This window comes from Paramisgurnus dabryanus, chromosome 18 (genome assembly GCF_030506205.2).
Source record: "Paramisgurnus dabryanus chromosome 18, PD_genome_1.1, whole genome shotgun sequence".
Lineage (NCBI taxonomy): Eukaryota > Metazoa > Chordata > Actinopteri > Cypriniformes > Cobitidae > Paramisgurnus > Paramisgurnus dabryanus.
The window spans coordinates 19199018-19219760 of record NC_133354.1 but is presented as its reverse complement, the minus strand read 5'-3'; the positions used below and the strand labels follow the sequence as shown (position 1 = coordinate 19219760).

The 20743-nt window shown below is 38.5% G+C and overlaps 2 protein-coding genes across 2 annotated transcripts; one reads left to right on the top strand and one right to left on the bottom strand.

Annotated features, from left to right (window-relative positions):
* Positions 1-218: 218 nt before the first annotated feature.
* Positions 219-7171, top strand: ttc1 (tetratricopeptide repeat domain 1). The gene is made up of 8 exons (XM_065287170.2): positions 219-333; positions 875-1372; positions 1508-1568; positions 3077-3189; positions 3609-3645; positions 3801-3949; positions 4720-4774; positions 6648-7171. The coding sequence occupies exons 2-8, from the start codon at positions 899-901 to the stop codon at positions 6782-6784; spliced, it is 1026 nt and encodes a 341-aa protein (XP_065143242.1). The 5' UTR covers positions 219-333; positions 875-898; the 3' UTR covers positions 6785-7171.
* A 2673-nt stretch (positions 7172-9844) lies between these two features.
* On the bottom strand, positions 9845-20233 carry pwwp2a (PWWP domain containing 2A). The gene is made up of 2 exons (XM_065287169.2): positions 17749-20233; positions 9845-14009 (listed from the first exon to the last, which is right to left on the bottom strand). Exons 1-2 carry the CDS (start codon positions 18813-18815, stop codon positions 12083-12085), a joined length of 2994 nt encoding a protein of 997 aa, XP_065143241.1. The 5' UTR covers positions 18816-20233; the 3' UTR covers positions 9845-12082.
* Positions 20234-20743: the final 510 nt, after the last annotated feature.

Here is a 20743-nt window from a genome sequence, read left to right as displayed (position 1 = left end):
CCAACTTTTACTTTTTACAGAGTATATAGGAATTAAATTTCTTCGTTTTTGTAAATATAAAAAAAAGGATTTAGCTACGATAACCTTTTTAAGGGTCTAAAACACCACAGTCGTTTATTAAAGCAAGTTTATATATATATATATATATATATATATATATATATATATATATATATATATATATATATATATTTGGTCGATCGTCGTCAAATGTCCACCCAGTCATCCAGAAACGACACAAAACCCGCACTACATATCCCAGAATCCTCTGCGCCCAAACATCATCCAACGTCACGACAAACCGGAAAAGACGTTATGGCTCATTTCTAGAAGGTAAGAAAGAAGTACCGGGTGATTGTTTTTGTTAAAAATTATCCGTTTGAATGCTGTTGTCTAATAATAAGTGCCAGTATTTATGCTACAATTAAAAGCTTTTATTAAACACCTCCGTCGTAGCGAAGTCCCAAGTAGCGAACAATATGAAACCACCACTGTCATATGTGCTAATATCACGTTTTGCCTGATATTTGTGTATAATATTTATTGCAACATTTATATTTCGTTGTCAAATATTGCTGTTCCTCTTCTTTGTCTAATAAACAAAAACAGTTTAGCTAAAATTAACTGTGATACTTAGGATTTAGCCCAAGCAGTACACTTATGTTGCGAGTTAGCAAAACCAGTAAGACACATTCATCTGCTGAAATATTGATATAAATTTAGCTAAACATATATAAATATGTATGAAACTAAGACTTGAAAAAGCTAATTTGATGTTGCAGCCCTGAATTAAAGAGAAGCAAAATGTACAAATTTGAGTTTTGCTGTGTTGGATGTCAAAGTCTGTGGTCATTTAAGTCTCTTTCACGCCCAGGTTGAACTGACAACAGGACTGCAGATGGAGAGAGAGACTGAGACACTCACAGCCACAATGGCAAACACATTAAAGGTGTCAGAGACCAGCGAAACCACTGCAGACCAGGAAGACTGTTTTTATGATTGTGATGACACATTACATGTAGAAGACACATCACCTGTGAGACAAGCGGATGTGCAAAGCGAACTCGTAAAAGACACAGAGACACTGGGAAATACGGATGTCAATGACAAGTCATGTTTGAATACCACACCGCCGGAGCATGAGCACAGATCAGCTGAAAACACACTTGACTCACTGGCTAGAGACCCGGGGCTTGAGGAGAAAAGTAACAATGACCAGGAGAATTTGGAGAGGTTTGCAGAGGATGATGGGACGAGAGACAGTGACTCAGATTCAGAGTTTAAAGAAGCGGCGAGTACGGTCAAGGTGAGCGAATACGATGAAGAATACCTGCGTGAGCTTGAGAAAGACCTGACGGAGGAAGAAAAGGAGGCGAGTATCCTCTTTATATAAGATTTCACATCCATTAAAATTTCTGTGTCTGCCTATAGCATATTATCAACCATTGTGCACAATGCTTCTTATTGTTCCATTGTTTTATTTATGATTTGTTCGTTCTAATCACAGAGCAGAAGAAAGGAGAGCTTAGAGCTGAAAGAAAAGGGAAACACCCAATTTAAAAGTGGAGGTAAGAGCACCCTTTTAAATTTTGGGGTGAACCGATAACTCCGTTTTTTTTTTATTAGCCCATATTTTGCTAATCCTCAAGCCATCCTTTCGTGGGTGTATATGACTTATTTCAGTTAAACACAGTGTGATTTATATTAAAAAATATCCTGGCTTTTATTAGCTTCATGATAGCATTGGATAGTACCCCATTTTTAAAAGTCCCCTTTCCTGTGTTTTCGAAGCTATGCTTGTGTTTACGGTGCACAATATAACATGTGTTTATGTTTCCTGTGTGAAAAACCATGTATATTCACACAATTTACTTATCTCTATATCGCTGTTTTCACTGTCCTAAAAACGGACTGATATCTTTCTTCTTCTATGAAGTCCCTACTTCAGAAATACATTACGAGTTCTAATGGTGTAGCTGGTGCAGTGTGTTGTGATTCGACGGTAGCAGCTTAGTGCACGTTGTCCAGTAAGGTCACACCAGATTGAGGAAGCTGTACTCAACAATGGCCAAACAAAGGGGATTTGACTCCAGGATGAAAGTAACATTGTCCTGATAGCTTGGTGACAAAAACATTCTACTAACGCAACTCTTCGTCTTCTCCATGGTAGCACAACAAGGTTACGCCCTTTTTTGGCATATTCCCGTAGGTTAGTCAAAAATTCAGAATATTGTAGTCATCTTGGGAAGTAAAAGGGCTATAGTCCAAACCAGCCGTTCTCTGTTGTCCTTGAAAAGTGAACTCTGTTAAAGAAAATATTATGTTTGGCATTGAACTTTAATTTTGCAGTTATTATTTATGCCTTAACAGCAACATTACACACTAACTAAAGTTAGAAAAATGAGATTAACGAAAAATAACACCTTTAAAGCTCCACAAAGCAAATACATCCATCAAAAATGAACCCATACTGTTATTTAATGTCTTCCTAGGTGAAGCAGTGGTTTTTGTAAAGAAACATTTATTTTTTAAACTTACATGGATTAGTTTTGGGTGGATCTGGTTTTAGAAGCTTTAAAATGTCACAAAATACAATCCTATTACAAAGCCAGAATATTATCTAAAGGGCATCTATAATGCCAATTTTTACCAGATTAATATATGTCTCAGGTGTGCTCAGAATGTGTGTGTTAAGTTTTAGCTCATAATATAGCATACAACTCGCTGAATGTGGAATCTATGGTAATGCAGGACTGTCAGTAAGTGGCCGTGGGCGGGGCTTTATCAGTGTGATGTTACACTAACAAGAGAATCAAACCAGCATGTCTTTGTTGGGTTGTTGTGTTCACACAGTGCCAACAAACATTTATGTCCAAAACATTTTAAAATATTTAAAATAATTTCTAAAAGAAGAAAGTCCTATAAACCCAGAATGGCTTGAGGGTGTTAAAATATCAGCTCATTTTTCTTGTGGGGTGAAGTTACTTTACTTACTTTAATGCTGTTGCAGGAAGGCTGTTTCATATATTTTAAAGAGGTGTGTATGGATGAGCTGATGGTATTTCGATGTTTACAGAACACGTAGAAGCTGAAGAGTCCTACACAGCTGCTCTACGACTGTGTCCTGTGTCCTACAGTAAAGAGAGATCCATACTCTTCTCTAATCGAGCTGCTGCACGCTTGCATCAGGTCAACTTTATCTAAAGCTTGGCTTGTTTAGTTGTTTTTTGTACTGATCTGTATTTTTAAATATTGTGGCATCTATAATATTAGCCCTGGTTTGTTTAAAAATGTGTCCTTTAAGACAGTGTTTGGTTACTGTCCAGCATTGCATGTGTGCGTTCTTGTCATATTGAGTTTGCACATTAGGAGAAAAACTCCTGCTTTGCTTGTTCTTTTATTTTGCCTTACCATGGGTCAGTGGCTGGTTAATAGCCATTAGTACAGTAGTAAACTTTTCATCCTAAAATAAATTAAATAGGATTTTTAGCCCTAGAACCAGTCTAATGAAATCACGTCTTGATGCATCCCTTACTTGTGTGCTCATTGTTCCTTGTATGTGATAATGTAAGAATGCTTTATTTATAGTTTTCATTTTTATCTGACAGGATAAAAAAGAAGACGCAATCAGTGACTGTTCCAAAGGTGAGATTATACATATCCGTGTATTTTTATGTGCTGTGTCACACATGTTTATCTTAATTTGCTTTTCTTGTGAAAATTCAGGTTGACATTTGAACAGTCGTGTTTGTTATAAAATGAAGGCAGAGACGGTGACTAATCTGCCATGTCTCCTACAGCCATAGAACTAAATCCAAATTACGTTCGTGCCATTCTGCGGAGAGCAGAACTGTATGAGAAGACAGAGAAGCTTGATGAAGCCCTAGAAGACTACAAAACTGTCTTAGAGAAAGACCCCAGTATACCTGCAGCTAGAGAGGCATGCATGGTACGTTTCTCCTATATGGGATTCTTATTAGGTTTTGATGAAATCCAATCTTGAACATTTATGTTCCATAAATCTGGAGGTTAGGTTATTGGTTAGTAATAATAAGGTTTACCCAAAATGTAAAGTGTCGTCTTTTATGCACCCTTATATAGATCAAAACCCATATGACTGCCTTTTTTGCTTTCATTTAACATTGTTTACAGAATGTCCTTGTCATTATATAACATGAACATTTGCCAGTGATATATTTATTGCTGAAAAAGTAGTCCATGCTTGCTATATTTCAAGCTTTTCTATGATAGCCATTGATATACATAGCTCTCACATATATACGTTTAAGGGTGGTTTCCAGGACAGGGTTTAGATAAATCCAGGACAAGGCTTTAGTTATATTTTAACATTTAAGTAGTTTTTACAAAAAAATTACTTGTGTACATCTTGAGACAAAACAATGGCACTGATATATGTTAATATATGTCAGTGCAAGATGTTTTTACATTAGGGAGCTCAAACATGCATTTTAGTCTGCGACTAGGATAAGCCCTGTCGGGAAACCGCCCCTTAGACTTTTTGTAAATAAATGGCTTAAATTTCAGTCTGTTGCTCACACGAAGCATAAGATGTATTGACGTATAGCAAGCCACATAGGGCGGCTCTTTATGGAGTTTTATGGAGCATTAATGTTCACTTTCATATTGTAAGACAAGGGAAAATCACATAGGTTTGGACTGAGGTGAAATGTTAATTTCTTGTTCTCTTGTATTGGACAGAGGTTGCCACGGCAAATCGAAGAGCGCAACGAGAAGCTTAAAGAAGAGATGATGAGTAAGAATGATTTACTTTTAACTTTCACTTTAAAGGTCAGAATAAAGTCTGGACAAGATTCATTATGATCTGTTATCTCTGCAAAAATTTTGCAGTACATTTTTGCATTTAGCAGATTTGACCAAAAGTGATTTACTGTGTATTTAAGGCAGGGGCGTCATGCACCACATTTTTGTAATGTGAACACAGTGTGCACACTTCATGCTGTAATCATAATTAACATCTATTAATAGAATGTATTAAAACCTTTTTAAATGCCATATTCTCAAACACAGACAAAAAAAGCTAAGAAGCGTTTTGAAGTTTATTTAATTACTATTTAAAACATTCATGAAAATCTAAGTGAAAAGTACACTTTTACACCGACAACTCATTTAAAGGAACACGCTGACTTTTTGGGACTTAAGCTTATTCACTGTATCCCCTAGGGCTGGGCAAAAAAATAGATTTTTCGTTTAATCTTTTTTTTTACGTGGTTGATTCAAAATCGATTCTCAAAGAGAGCAGAATCAATTTTGTGTTTCATATTTATTTCCGTAACATTGAACGTAAGATTAACGTTAATCTAATTACTAGTCTTCTTCACTAGATGCCACATTCTTTTTCTTGTGCGATGTTACCAAGGAGCGAGAGGTGAGTGCTTTATTCAGTGCTTAAAATGGCAGTTTCAGGTGCTTCATCGCTGTTGAAGCCACCTTCATATTAAAAATCAGAGCTATGGAAGCATTTTAGATTTCGCAAGCAAGATGACGACGATAGTGTTGTGGCTTTTATTTTCTTTTTATTAATTACCCACTTGTAAACTGCTGTTCACTGTTCTTTTTTTAATGATATAGTATTTGTATTAAATCTATATTCTTTGAGTTGAATCGAGAATCGAGTATAAAAACCGACCCGAGAACCAGAATTGAAAATTGAATCAAGAATCGAATCGATTTGATAGCTTGCGAATCGAAATTGAATCGATCTGGAACATCTGAATCGATACCCAGCCCTAGTATCCCCAGAGTTAGATAAGTCCATACATCCCTTTTTTATCTCCGTGCATGCCGTAACTCTGTCTGACCCACCCACCGCTAGCCTAGCTTAGCACAAAGACTGGAAGTAAATGGCTCCAGCTAGCATACCGCTCCCAATAAGTGACAAAATAATGCCAATATTTATATGTTGTGATTTGTATCACAGCGTATCACATTGATAATCACAGCGTGTACAAGTAACAAGGTCATATAAGACACAGCTATCTTTTAACAGTATTCAGACTGCTACTTGGGCGGAGTGATTAGCGCAACACTTGCGCAAACTATCTGCTCCTCACCACAGGGCTTCTCAGGTGCTGCGAGCAAATCACTCCACCCAAGTTGCTGGAGGACACTGTGTGTTGTCATATGTCAGCACAATAAATTCTGAAGGTTGCGAAAAAAAAATTGAAGGTTGCACAGATGCTCATAAATGTATTAAAGCTCCAGTAAAAAGTCTTTTTAAAAAAAAAAAGAGGAAAAAGCTTTGTTAGGTAAACAAATCTTACATTCCTAATGCAGTCATCTTTCATATTTTGGATTTCTTTCTCACAAATCTTTCTGTGCTTTTATGGTATAAAAATAAAAATCACAGATACTGCATACATTATCTAGAGATCAGATTTATATGTATAGGTAAACACTGTTGTTATGTAGCTGGTAGGGACAGTAAGTGATTTTACTGCAGCTCACAATTGAGCGGTCAGCTGGGGTGTGGCTTCTCAAACCCTTCATATTGATCTTACTGCAGTCTCAGAGCTGCAGTCAAACAGACATAGCTCATATAAAGTCTTGAACAAATATTCAGTGTTAAACAGAGCTTGTTAGATTTATTTTTGTATTTGTTTTCACAGGTAAGCTAAAGGACTTGGGTAACATGGTTTTACGACCCTTTGGTCTTTCCACTAACAACTTCCAGCTCAACCAGGATGCCAACACAGGATCGTACTCAATTAATTTCGTTCAGAATCCCAATAACAACAACAGATAGCAATCATAACAACTGATAAACTATTAACCCTAATTATTGAGTCACATTTTCTGGCTACACCAAGTCATTCTAATGCCTTTTTGGAGAATCACGTGTCGTGGATGATTTTTTAAAATGTTTTCTTTTGATGTGGTCAATTAAATTAAGCTGGTGAAGTTTAAAATCTAAAGGCAACTTTGTTACAGATCTCTAATGCTCTTAAGAGTGTGTATTATACCGATCTTAAGTTGTTTTTTGGCATGTTAAGAGTGTTGTTTGGGACCGTTTGCCAGTACTGAGCAATGAGGCGACTTTAACCAAAAAGCCCTAATGTACAGTCATGCCTGTATTATTTACTGGAACTGTGCTACTTGCATTCACATTAAACCACACATGTTCTTTAATATACTTGCTGTTGCTTTTCTTGTGTACATCTATTTATATTTACTGCGAAAATGCTCACTTATCCGAACTGATGTCATGATACGTTATTAAAAAATAAAGCACACATTTTGTTAAAAGACAAAAAAAAATGTTTAATGTTCATTTCATAAAGAGACATACATATACAATAATAAAACAAATTTCTGCCCACAACCACTATCTTCATATGTATCAGGAGGGTTCAATTCCCTTTCACAGGCCTCAGATTCAGCCTGTACCAAGAGGCTGCTGGGCAAACACAGAAAAACCTTGAAGCAAACCTTGAATCTGATAAAGCGATGAATGACGGATGGAAAGTCTGGAAAAGATGTATTAGGTTCTTACCATTGTGTTCATTAAATAAGATAAAAGCCATCTGAATAGTGGTTTAAAGTGAGCGTATCATGTGTTCAACTATGGTGTACCACAACCATAACCGAATGGAAAACTTCACGTGGTAATGAGACTTCAAGAAAGGGGATTAAGTGCACCCCCCCCTGCATTAAGGCTCAGAAATTTCTCAACACATAAAAGCATGGGTAAAATTTGGAACACTGGCTTTATCATGGACTAGAAGCACAAGACCAGTCCTCTGTATTTGTACTGTGAAGCATTGCACATGCAATATTCATTGCATTTTAACATATTTTAAAATTCTTAATGATAATTTTTTCTTTGATTTCAATCAAACACTTAAAACCCCTGAAAAGTGTTCCTGATCCATAAAAACCAGAACGTCCCTGTGCCTCTTCGCCATTTGTAAATGTCTTTTTTAAGCATGCTTTAAACATGAATGTCCGCTTAAAGATACATCGCTTTTGAAAAATTCTTCTCAGCATGATTGATAGGGATAAAAGTGTACAGTCTGCAAATCATTATAAATATATAATTCTTTTCTTAAATAAAAATAATTTCTCCATTACGCGCGTATCTCCAACTGTGGACGTCCCTTCCCTTCTTCCTGGCTCTTGACCAATGGCAGTGCTCCAGGCAAGAGACTTATCAGCAGCCCTTCAGCGTTGCAGCGCTAGAAAGAAAGGATACATGATAAGAATATTTCTTCTCAAACAGGACTATATCTATAGAAAAAAGTATGGTAAGTCAAAATGTTATATTCAAAACACGTCAATAAATAATCACTGTAAAAAACATAATTTTGCACTTATGTTTTTTTATGAGTGATGAGTTGCTGTAACTTAATAAATCAAGTTGAATTTGCTTTAATTATGTCAACTTTATTTTATAAGTTACAGCAACTCATCACTAGTCAATATAGTTAAATGACTTATAAATCCAAGTTAAAGGTGGGGTGCATGATCTCTGAAAGCCAATGTTGACATTTGAAATCACCTAAACAAACACGCCCCTACCCCAATAGAATCTGGACCTCCTTTTGATAGACCCACCCCAAACATACGCAACCCAGGAAACAATGTCGTTTGTAAACACGCCCCTTATTGCTGATTAGCTACAAGTGTGTTTTGCTACTCGGCCCGTCTCCCTTTTTCAAAATGTTTTTCAAAAATCATGCACCCTGCCTTTAATTAAACTTCAAAATGTAAGTGCAAAAATATTTTTTTTTTTTAGTCTGTAAGGCTCAGAGGGTAAAAAATAAATACAAGCAGTTCACTTAAAGTTTGTCTTATCAACCACTGGTTTCCCATTTGATAAAATTATTAGTTATTTGTTTAAATTCACTTTTCTGGTGAAATAAAATAAAAAAAATCTTAAGAAAATTAGTGCCTTACCACCAATTGTAACAGTGTGATGTGTATCAATAAGATTTAATTCACCAACATGTAATTGCAAAAAAGTGTTGTTGCTTATTATTTCTTCACTTCATGTTTAGAACTGTAATCTAATAGATTATTAAACTACTTTGGCTGACTTTGTTTACGGTGATGGAAAGTTATGCACATTTTTAACTGTCTATGAAATCCATGCTCAAGTCTCACAATCGATTAATGCGATTAGGAGCATTAAAGTGTAATTTCATTTCAAATGCATGCCAAAGCTCATTCTATTAATAGCCTCAATCTTAATATTTATTTATTACATATTTTTATATTTGCTTGGCTTCTTTAATGTTAACATTTTAAACAACAATAAAACAAAATAAATAAAACAAAAATAAAATCAAGTAAAACAATTTAAGTTTTGAGCAGACTATATTAAAAAAGTAGCCCTCCAGATTGTTTTATCCATTGTGGTAGCCCTTGCTCACAAAAAGGATTGGAGACCCTTGGTCTAAACTATGGTCACTGGTCAAAACTGTGTACACATGATATTCATGACAACCCTGTGTAGGCTTGAATTTTGTATAGTCAAAAATGTTTTGCATGTTTCAGATCTAGGCTCCCCTTGTTTTCTCATCTGTTTGCAGGTATGAAAATCTGTATTGTAATGTATTTGTTTATTATGAAAAAAAAATCACTAGTTAAATTTCGAAATTAATAAAAATTTGAGAATAAAGGTTTTTGACAGTGGGATTTAAACTCACAAAAAAAAACATCTTCCCACAGCAGGGTTGTGCACTAGAGGCTACACCTCACATAAATGCAGTTTAATGGTGGGCGTGCAGCCCATTGCATTTGATAACTTTGTAGTGATGAATAGAAGCTGAAGATAGAATATGAAAATAATGACAACTAGATCAAATTCTTGAAGTTCACAGTTTATTTATATACTCTTCAAACATCAGAAAACATGTACACAATATTTTCAACCGTTTCGTTTTTTCAATGGTTTTACAGCATTCTCTGACCTGCAAACAGATAGAAATAGCAAAGTAAAAAATAAGATGCTGAAACGAAACAAAGCCAACCACCCAAATAAATACTGTGTTTATTCTTTCGACAAACATCTGCCAGTCAGTCAGTCAGTGTGGTCTACCAAGCATCGTTTTGTTTTTTCTCAAGTCATTGATCTCTACCTGCTCATATATGGAAAGACCAAGCTATCATACAGTATGTCCCATCGACAGGTGCTAATGGATATGCAATGCAAAGACATAACCATGATTACAGACAAGAAAAACAAGAGTTAATGCTCATCCACAAAAATAAAATTGTTTGTCCTCACAATTAAAACAAGATCCAGTCTATTCTTCTTTCATTTAAGCAGTCAAAACAAATATTTTTTAACACTTTACATATAAACGTGTACTCCACACCTTCGGCCGCATTATGCGAATAGTGAAATGACAGCAAATAAAGTTCAAGCACAACAAATAAATTTAAAACACAATAATCCAAAACATTTCAGCTGTGACAATGAATACTGAAATCAGAATAATCACTAAACAAACAAACCAGCCATTGGCCCATAATTATAACAAACATACACGTGAGAACTGCTGCCGCTTTTTAGCAGGACACCGCGGCCGTCAAGTGTTTTCCTTTTCAGTTATTTTAATGGAACGATTTTGGTATTCCATTGCAGCTACATCAAAACTTACAGTTTGCTTCTTGATGAGATATGCCTAAATTGACTAAACATACGGTGGCATCAAAAAAGCTTAATATTTTATTAAACACATATGCACGCCCAAATCCATGCAAAAAAGGGGGGTTGGCTGAACAACAGGAACACTTTTGTGAAAATCAGACGTATATAAAAAATAGTCTGAGACATGAACATATGACATCGGCAGGAGGGAGCAAAACAAGTGGAGGAAAAGAAAAAAGAAGCTGTGAACAGGGCAAGAAGATTAGGGAGAAATGAGCTCGGGGAGCAGATGTTGTAGCTGTGAGGGGCGAGGGAGGCGGGCACGCAAATAGGCTGGCGGGTTTCTTCACGTCTGAGTTTGTACTCTCTGTATTTACAGAGTTGCTGTGCTCTACTCACAGTGGCACTTGAGGTGACTTTGGCTTACAGGCACCTCCCCAAATAACAGCAGCTCAACTGCCCGCAAAGCCATGGCTGGCCAAAAGCCACACCCAGATCGACAGCCATCTGCACGTATCGCTGGACTTGGATTAGTCGTGTCAGAACGTCTAAAAAAAATCAGCACCGATCCAAGTCCTTCTTACTACCTGAGCAAGACACTCTGTATCCAACAGGGCCAGGTTTTCACATTTCCACTAACTTCCATGTTAAAAGGATATTTAAAATAGTGTCCTAAATGAAATTCAAAGACTGTAATTCATCTTAAAAAGATTGGACTGAGAGGCTCCAACTTGTATAAAACACACCGAACTGACACTGTAAACATATAACCCGCCTTTGATCATCCGAGAGGAAGCATTAACTGTGCTAGGATTGGGATTCGGACAAAAAGAAATTATTTTCCATGTTTACCGTGTCTTAAGGTAGCGGTCGACTTGTTTAGTTGATATCAAGTATAAATAGCTACAAATAGACATCGAATTCTTCAAATGAAAGCTATTAAGCTCAATCCCACACAGGGTTACTTGCTAACCGTTTTGCCATTTGTTTTTAATGTTTACCGGGACCTTCAACAGAAGACACTGATCAAGAAAAAAATCTTCAAATAGATTTTCAATGACAATGATTTTTTCCCCAACTTCAGATACTGATACTACTTAGCTGGACAGCTAAGTTCAAAGCCTAAATATTGTGGGCACTCACAAGCCCATTAAATCTTTGCCTCTCCATCATCTGTTTTCAGTATCATAATTGTAAGATATGGCAAACTCAAAAGACGAACATGTACGGACGAACATCGGAATATCAACCGTTTGATTTTATTTAATCGGATCAATCCCCTTTATTTGCCTGTTTAGTGACAATAAATAATTTCTGGTTGTCTGTCTGATGTTGGCTGGGATTCACTCTGGACCCTGTGACTGGGTACAGCAAAGTTCGAGAGGTTTCAGAAGGGTTACGGGGCCAATTCGGGTGCCTGGCTTTCCTATCTTACCAAGATACGTAACCTCACGTCTCAAACTGAGTTAGCAAGGCGCGAACCTCGGGTGTGAGCTGCTTGGCAGCCTTGGCAGCCTCAGTGATGGCTTTACGATACAGACCCTTTCTCTTCTTGTCAAAGCGAGACTGGAAGCTTTCTAAAAAAGGGGCAAGTTGAGTAATTGCCAAGAAGGAAGTGGTAGGCGACCCGAACCAAGACACTCTGGCCTCCTGCCTGACTAAGAGCCCATTATCTTTGCGACTCACTGTGATGGCTAGGATGCGTGCGGGCCACCAAGGGAAGCCGAGGATTTTGGCCCAAACAATGTCCCCTACACAAATTGTCCTACCATCCACAGCAACGCACTTTGTAACGTTTTTGGAAAAAACAGTAGCTTTGTGGGATTTACTGCATTTTTTGTCGTCCTTAGGAGCAGAGGGAGAGGCAGCGGCAAAAGCGGAGGACGTGCCAGGGGCAGGGGCCGATCGCAAGTCACCGGGAGGGGGAAACTCAAATGTTTCGGTAGAGCTACACTCAGAGTTTGATGACTTTAGGTCATCACCACTATCAACGCTGCACATGGAGGTACCAGAGGAGTCAGGCTGGCTGGGGTTAAGGCTCATGTAAACCACTAAGTTGCCAGCCTTGCCCCCACGCGTCTCCCGCTTTTCCTCCCGCCCCTCCTGTTCTTCTCGCTCAGCCTGGGGTTCCCTGCATTCCGGGGCTGGGAGCATTTGGGGATCGGGTTGGGCCGGGCTCACTAGGGTTTCAAGCGCTCTGTCTGGCCTCTGGGGCTCTACAGCATTGACAGCTTGGCTTGCAGAGCAGGAGGAGGAGGAAGAGGAGGAGCGCGTGGAGTTGCAGCGAGGCGCGGCTGGTTTAGGCAGCACCAAATGGCCCCCTCCCTGCACTTTTTCCAAGCAAGGCGGCTTACATGAAGAAGAATCGTTCTCTTCGTTACGGTACCTTTGGGGCTTGATGCGCATCCTGGGTGGCAAAGGGTTGGAACCTGGGCCTCCTCCACTGATCTGCTGCAGTCTCCGAGTGAAGTGGACCTTCTGGTGGGCTTCCTGGAGAGCAGCAGCCCTGGTTATGGCCTTGGAATTCCCGCTGCTACCTGTGACTGTCTCTTTTTGTCCTCTCTGAACCTTGGCCATCTTAAGCACCTCTCGTGCTTTGGAGTGGTCAACGTTTTTGCTCTGAAGGACTTTTTTGGCATTGGCAGAGGATGGTGTCGTAGCGGACACCCCCTTTACCACTTTATTACCAGCAGCTGCCCCTTTAACCTGACTGTGACCCAGAGAGGAGGTGGATGATGACACTCGTATGGCTGAGGCCTGCCGCTTGGGCCCTTCAGTACCACGGCCCTTGTCCTCAGAACGCAGCTCATTACGGGGCCGCTTAGCGGCAGCTGCCGTCGCGTTGTCATTTCGCCGTCTTTTGGCATCGTCACTACGGCAGTCTGAGATAGGACCTTTGCGTGTCTCACGCTTGTCCCCTTGCACTACAGCCCCTTTGCATTTATCACACAGAACTTGTCTGGGTCGGAGCTTGATGGCATTCATTATAGAAGTGGGCTCCTCTCTGTACAGCCTACGCTTGGGCCGCTTGATTTTGCGGGGTAGTGGCTGAGGTAATGACTGGTTGTAAGTGTCCCTGATGAACAACGGGGGTGGATAAGGAGCCCCCTCCTGAAACAAGGGAGGTGGTTTTGAGGTCCATGGGTTGGGCTGAGGCTTGGGACAGGGCTGGGGCGCAGCAGGAGCCTCGGCAGGGTCCTTCAAAGGGACATTAGAAGCATCCGCAGGATCCTTAATTGGGGCATCAGTAGGTCCTTGAGAGACACCTTTATCTGTTTCTGACTGGAATGCTTCCGTCTTTAGCTGCATAGATTCTGGTTTATCCTTGTACTCCCTCTTAGGGAACACTGTTATAGGAATTCCATAAGGTCCAAACCTGAGGTAGACAGAATGAGAAAAGACAAACACAATAAGTTTAAAAAGTACAAGGTCAGGATCTCTGGTTTAACATACTTAGTTAATAGATCATACTAAATGATTCCTAAAAAGGTCATTCAATTCACAGTCTAGTCTTTTACTAGAACATTGTTGAACAATAATAAGGTTCTTTGAAAGCATTTTTCATAACATATTTCAGTTAATCATACTGCCATGTCTTTATTTGAATGCCATTTTATCTGGCTATGTTTATGTTTATAAATTCCAATGGAAAGAGCGATGGTTAGATGGCATCAAAGCAGGAATTCAGATTTTATTTTCTGCAACCATCATACAACCCATTATGCCTAAAAAATTGCTCTGCAAGAATAAAAAGCCACGTGAGACTAGATACTACAAAAGATGCACAAAACCTGTGTTGCTTTTAGTATAAAACATTTTAGTTAACTAAATGTTTACTTTTAAGATTCCTACAAAATAAAAGGCTATAAATGAACAGAAACAATTCCTGCTTTGTCAGATAGCTGATCATATTTGGCTTAAAAGCTGATATCAGAAGGAAAATGCAATGCAGCACCACTGCTAAAAAACTGCGCACTGAAATGTCCTTGGATGTCAAAAACACACTATTGGGCATTGCAAAACCATGTGTAGCAATAACGCTGTTCACCTGTATCTGTCCTGTATCAAATGTGAGCCAAGTAACAAATAGCAGATTTCTACAGATGAAAGAATTAACTATTACACAGCCTAACTAGGGCTTAAAGAGCCTCCTTAAATGTGCACTTTTGCATACATCATGAAATCATTTCTGTCTCTACAAAATATGTCCAATAACTCACAAACGTAATTTTCTGATTTTCCATTTTAATAGACTGATGCAAAAACCTCCTATTACACTCAGGCTTGTGTGCTTGAAAACCAGTTAATGCATCATAGATATGGTGCAATATGATCTTAAGAAGCAGATGAATGAAAGACGACACATCATAGAAATATAGATCAGCAAGCTAAGTACCATGGGTGCACCCCTTACTCATATGCATTACTGTATGTAATTTTGTAGTATAAACAAGTAGTGTTTTCACGCTGATAAAGCAGGCACTATCACAAACATAAGTAGTGCACTGTGATACCTATAGATGATGCACGTCTCATTAAACAAAAATAAGTGTGGAATATTGACCACTTCATGAACTCATTGGTTGCATAATTTCCCTACATAGCAAAGAGAGAAGAGCGAAAATTTCTTAAAAAACAAACAAAAAAACATTCCACACTCAATATGAATAAGTGCATCATTTGGATTCTCAGTCGGTATCAGTGTTTAGTGTGAAAGGTTTCAACAAGACTATGAATGATCCAACATGCAAAAATGCAAATGGAAATAACCCTTATTGCAAAGACTAAAAATAAACTGGACAGCATGGTTGGCAAATCACTTTAAAGCCATGACAGCAGCAGTACAGAGACTCAGTTCAGTCACTGTACTGCTGCTGTACATCCCATAGTTCATTCAATGAATATTAATTAATATTATTCAATACCACAGACATTAACTGCTTTCAATCTATTACAAAGTGATTACACATCTATCACCAATGCATGAAACATTACACTTAAACTAATAAAGATAAAGTAGAAGCAAGAGTTGAAGTCTAAGAGACACATTTTTAAAATAAAAACTTTGACTTTTTTGTCTCTGTTTGACATATAGAGCTGTATCTAGGTGATATGGTTTCTAAACACATTAACGATATTTAGATATACATGTCAGTATTTTTAACACGTGTTAAATTGGTCAAGGTGCATTCTTCCTTCCAAAGCGCGCTCCCGTGGCGTCTTTCGTAACTAAGCAAACATGAGCCACGCTCTCCGTGACGGCGAGGAAAACAAAATGCTGGATCGGATTTAAATCGCTCATCTGTATCTCGCGTCAAATCATATCATTGTCAGCATGCTGGTTGGAGATTAATTAAGCTGAAAAGCTTTCACTCAGAAGTGCGAAAAGAAGGTGCAGGGTTAGTTTGCATCAAGTCACAGCTTCCAATGGTGACACCATATAGGGAGGGAGAGAACGGGAAATGTAATCCAACACAAACTAAATTACAGATAAAAAAATAGAATTCCCACAAATCAGTGCAACTTTTGTCATCAGAATGTTATGTGCGCACTTTACGCGCACCGCCGGATTTTACAGGTAGGTCGCGCATGCATGTACAGGAGAACTTAGTATGTAGCCCAGGCAATGCGCATGCGTCGAACTTCTGCATACATGTATGATAACTATGCTTTGCAAGGCTGTATCTTCAACCGTGTGTGTGTATGTTTGTGTACTCATAATAATAAAGTATGCTCTGGGATTTTGACTTCCACTCACCGTAGTTCATAAATATCAACACATTTTGTTTGTTTCAAAAAAATTGAAGTACACTTTAAGAACTATACTAATAAATATAACTGTAATATTCATTTGCAATTGTGTTTTGCCATTTATTCACATCACTGTTGTAAGACTAAAAATGATGAGTGTCCTTGAGGATCTGCCCACAATATAATTATTCTACACCACTGGCATCCTTCTTTAAACCAATCAGGTGTCTTGTGTAATTAGTTGGTTGACTCATATGGTCTGTCAGCATGGGCAAGTGTTGCCTCTAAAAGTGTAATATCCAGCTGATGTAATCATCACTTTCTAGTAACGTTGTTGCACAGGCTCTTCCGGACACATTCCCTCCAAAGAAACATCACAAGAATGTTTCACGACTTATCTCAGTGAGAACTGAGAGACGGGTGATCCCACGCCACATGGGGCCATATGGATGGATGACACTATAAATTGGGCTCAGCTATGATGATTCTCTGACACATGGAGAAAATGTGTCAAAAAGGGTGTTGAGGATATGTGTAGGGGGTGTAAGGTGTTAATCATAAGCGTTACACAGTTTTCCATGGGTATAGTACACTGTCAGAAATAAAGGTACAAAACTTTACCTTTTTTGTCAATGGGGCTGTACCCTATGTTTCTGTTTGGTACCTTTACAGGAACACAAAACAGAATACAATTTTGGGTAGATTACCGTACCTTAAAGACCTACATTGTTAGAAAAAAGTCTAGAAAAAGTTCTTCTTTACTACCTCAGGAAACCAAAAATTATTTTATTTTTGCAAAACCTTATTCTTAAGCATGAGTGTGACATACTGCATTTTATTTTCTTGTGTATAGAAGTATAAACATTTTAGATAAAAATTATACATTTTGTGTCAAACCACATAACTATATATTTATTTACTATAGTAAATTATAGTGAAATTCCTAAATACTACAGTGGTCTAAGCCTTACCATAATAAATATTTAAATCAAACTACTACAATTAATACTACAGTAATTGTAATACACAATATTATAAATACTACAAAGTGCTAAAGTATACTACAATTTAGTACAGTTCCCTATTGAATAAAATAAAGTATATTATAATATCTTTTCATGTATGTTTTAAAGTAAATAAAGTAGGTAACAAAGTAATTAAAACTTTTATTAACTAAATCTATAAGCTAATAAGAATTGCACTGCAGGTTTACTCAAAATCAATACTGATAAAAAAAACTTGAAACCAACCAGTTTAAGTTAGGGAGGTTTTTAAAGAAAGATGCTGATTACACCTCAGCCATGAATTTGACATCTGTGACAGCTGAAGTGTAGGGGGGACACAGGTGCACATCATATGTTTACCTTTTAGAAAGGTCCATGAGGACCCCAGAGAAGATCTTCTCTCCTAAACGAAACGACACCACGAGCGCATCATCAATGATGTGATCCAGTGAGACCCGAACCTCTGACCCGAGCACCAAACGGCTGAGCGTGTCAGATTCCGCGTACAGAACCGGGGGTTTCGTCTCCGACTCCCCTTTAGGTTCACTGAGGTCCGTACTGAAACTCTGTTGATGAAGAGGATGCGAGTGCACCTCCTCCGACGATGAGATGAGCGACTGATCCACCGCTGCTGAAAGTTCGGGAGAGTCCTTACTGGAACCAGTAGAAAAGTCACTAATGCAACTCTGTCCCAGAGACGACGACTCTGTATTAGACAGAAAGTCCAGATTATCCGAGGGGTGAGGGGTTTCGTGAAAAGCATCCTCGTGACTTTTGTGTTCTGACCCGGCGAGTTCGGGCTCTGTGTCTGGCTGCGTGAAGCCTATCAGTTCGCACTCCAGATCAGTAGGATGGGTTGACGCGGGATTTTTGTCATAATCGACACTCGGTTCGGCTGGCACGGCGAGAGACAATGCGGTTTCGGGTTCGGAAGGATGAGCAGGACGGGAATGCAAGAAGACAACAGAGGGTTGGGAGTCGGTGATGGAGCTCGGATGAAGGCAGGGGCTTGAATCAAGAGGACTGACCTCGTTTGCAACCTCCACCTTTGGGGAGTACGATTTTTTCAGACCGTATTCAGAAATGCCTTTATACCTGTAGTCCATACGCATGGGCGGTTCGGTTCCGTCCGTGCGCCCCCAGGAATCCCCCGGCTCGGTTTGCTCACCGTCCGCATGGGCAGCGAGGGCTTTTCCCGCGGCTTGAAGGTCCGGCCTTCTGATTTCCATTTGGACATGGCTGCATTCCTGAACTGCATCCACATCTTCTGGTTGGTGACAAAGCTCCGTGTCAGAGACGAAGTCCTGCGTTGAACGGGTTTCTAGTTCGTCCACATGCTCTCCTGGCTCGGTGTCGTATTCCGCCCCGTCCCCCGCTGTCGTTGATGCCGCAGCAGCAGCTCCTGGCTCCGCAGCCACGGCCGCCATTTTCTTTCCGCTTTGCAACTGCTACTTGGCCCTCTCCTCCCGATACGATTAGAGCCCGCCCACTTACAACTACTGACACTTGCCATTGGTTGATTTAGTGTGCGCTAGTTATTGATTAGGTCATGGTCTTGTCATTCAAAGAAAACCCGCGGTGTGATTGGCTTCTGTTATGTCAATACACTTTATTATTTGGATACAACTTTAGCGCCACCAGAGGCGATGTTGAGTTGTGTACTAATAACAGCGTTGTGTTGTCCAGTTTTTGTTTTCTCAGTTGCTTTCAGCGTGGGAAAAAACATTACATTAAAATGCCAATTCAAGATAAAGAAATTTGTATTAATTATATTAACAAAGTAGATATTAAAAATTAAGTCAATTGTGGATAGCCTAATGGATGGGCCATTATTGCTTTGCAGTAAAATAAACTTGCAGACAAGACCGATTTGTTTTATTTTCATATGCACCAATGCTGTCTAGTTAGAGCAGCTGACTTATGCATATTTTATAGGTTAATTTTAACCATCCATTATATTTTCTATGACCTACTAATCATCATGTGATCTTTAACCCATCTTCTGTCTGATGATACCCGGTCTACCATTATGCTATCTATCTACATTTACATGTTTTATACAACAGCCTTTATTATTTTATGCATAAAATAAACATGAATGAATAAATAAATAAAATAATTCTGTCTTTAAATGGTTTGTCACCATGTTTGATGTTTCAACTTGATACTTTTATTATCAAACCTTGAGAGAATTGCAGTATTGTAAAAGTTTATGTGTTACTATCGCTTTTTCCTGGTGACCTCTTTAAGGACACAGTTTAATGAGTATTTTGCAATCGTACCATATTTTGTTAGTGATTTATTCTTTTATGACCTATGACATCAACTCATTCAGTAGGGGTTATAGCAACTTTCCTACTCTATTCAACTTACATTTGGATAGCACATTTTGCATATGAATTCTGTGGTATTGTACCAACATTTTCCGAGCAAAAATAATGAATATGCCACACAGCGCTCTTTTGTGATACTTTGCGATAACAATATCTCATCATCAATGGCCTTTTATGCTTCAAAGAAATCTCACATTGTTCCCTGTTCACCCGAATGTGTGCTTTCAGATGTCAGACCTTGCAGCTAGCTCGTCCTGTTCTGATCTAGCTTTTATCTCTTTTGGCACATCATTCTGCAAGGCTTGTGATATGTGAAACTAAATTTTATCTATACATCTTAACAACAAAAAAGAAAATGTAAGGCTTTATTGGCTGGGATGGCGGTTGAGGGGACGAGGCATGATGCAACGAAAGCTGTATTCTAGAGAAACTAACAAGGGTTTATGTGCTGAAGGCCAATGGCCTGTGAGACAGATAAGAGGATTTGAACACTCACTGTTGAGAGCAAGCTCATTTCTGGATCTCTGTTGTTTTATGTTCATCTGTATATTTAAGATTTTTGTATGTAAAAATAAAATAAAGATATAACTTGTCCCTGCAAGATGATTTCATCTTTTGCTTTCAGTCTGAACAGCTTTATATTACTTCAAAACAAGGTCAAGGCAAATGGTCTTCTGTACTGCCAAGTTTTTAGACTTGAGCATGGCTGCATTCAATTTTGAAGCTGGTTTAAATAAAAATACTATAGGTGGACTTAAAACATTTATGCATTTGGCAGATGCTTTTATTCAAATCAATTTACAGTGCATGGTGTTCATTTTATCAATACAATCTCCAAAAAAGGTACATGAAAAATACACTTTTGTACTGGTACCTCTAATGTACACGCTTGTACCTCAAATGTACATCTCTGTACCTAAATGGTACATAATAGGACCTTTTTAAAGGTGCCATCCCAGTGACAAATACCTTATTTTATACGAGTGTATATGTCTTCCCTTGGAATCAAAAAATCTCTTATA

Excerpts from the sequence above, each read along its gene's own strand:
- ttc1 (XM_065287170.2), top strand. The coding sequence starts at position 899 with ATGGAGAGAGAGACTGAGACACTCACAGCCACAATGGCAAACACATTA. Across the intron at positions 3,190-3,608 it reads CTGCTGCACGCTTGCATCAG|GATAAAAAAGAAGACGCAAT; the intron begins GTCAACTTTATC and ends TTTATCTGACAG. Across the intron at positions 3,950-4,719 it reads CAGCTAGAGAGGCATGCATG|AGGTTGCCACGGCAAATCGA; the intron begins GTACGTTTCTCC and ends TGTATTGGACAG.
- pwwp2a (XM_065287169.2), bottom strand. The coding sequence starts at position 18,815 with ATGGCGGCCGTGGCTGCGGAGCCAGGAGCTGCTGCTGCGGCATCAACG. Across the intron at positions 14,010-17,748 it reads CTCATGGACCTTTCTAAAAG|GTTTGGACCTTATGGAATTC; the intron begins GTAAACATATGA and ends TGTCTACCTCAG.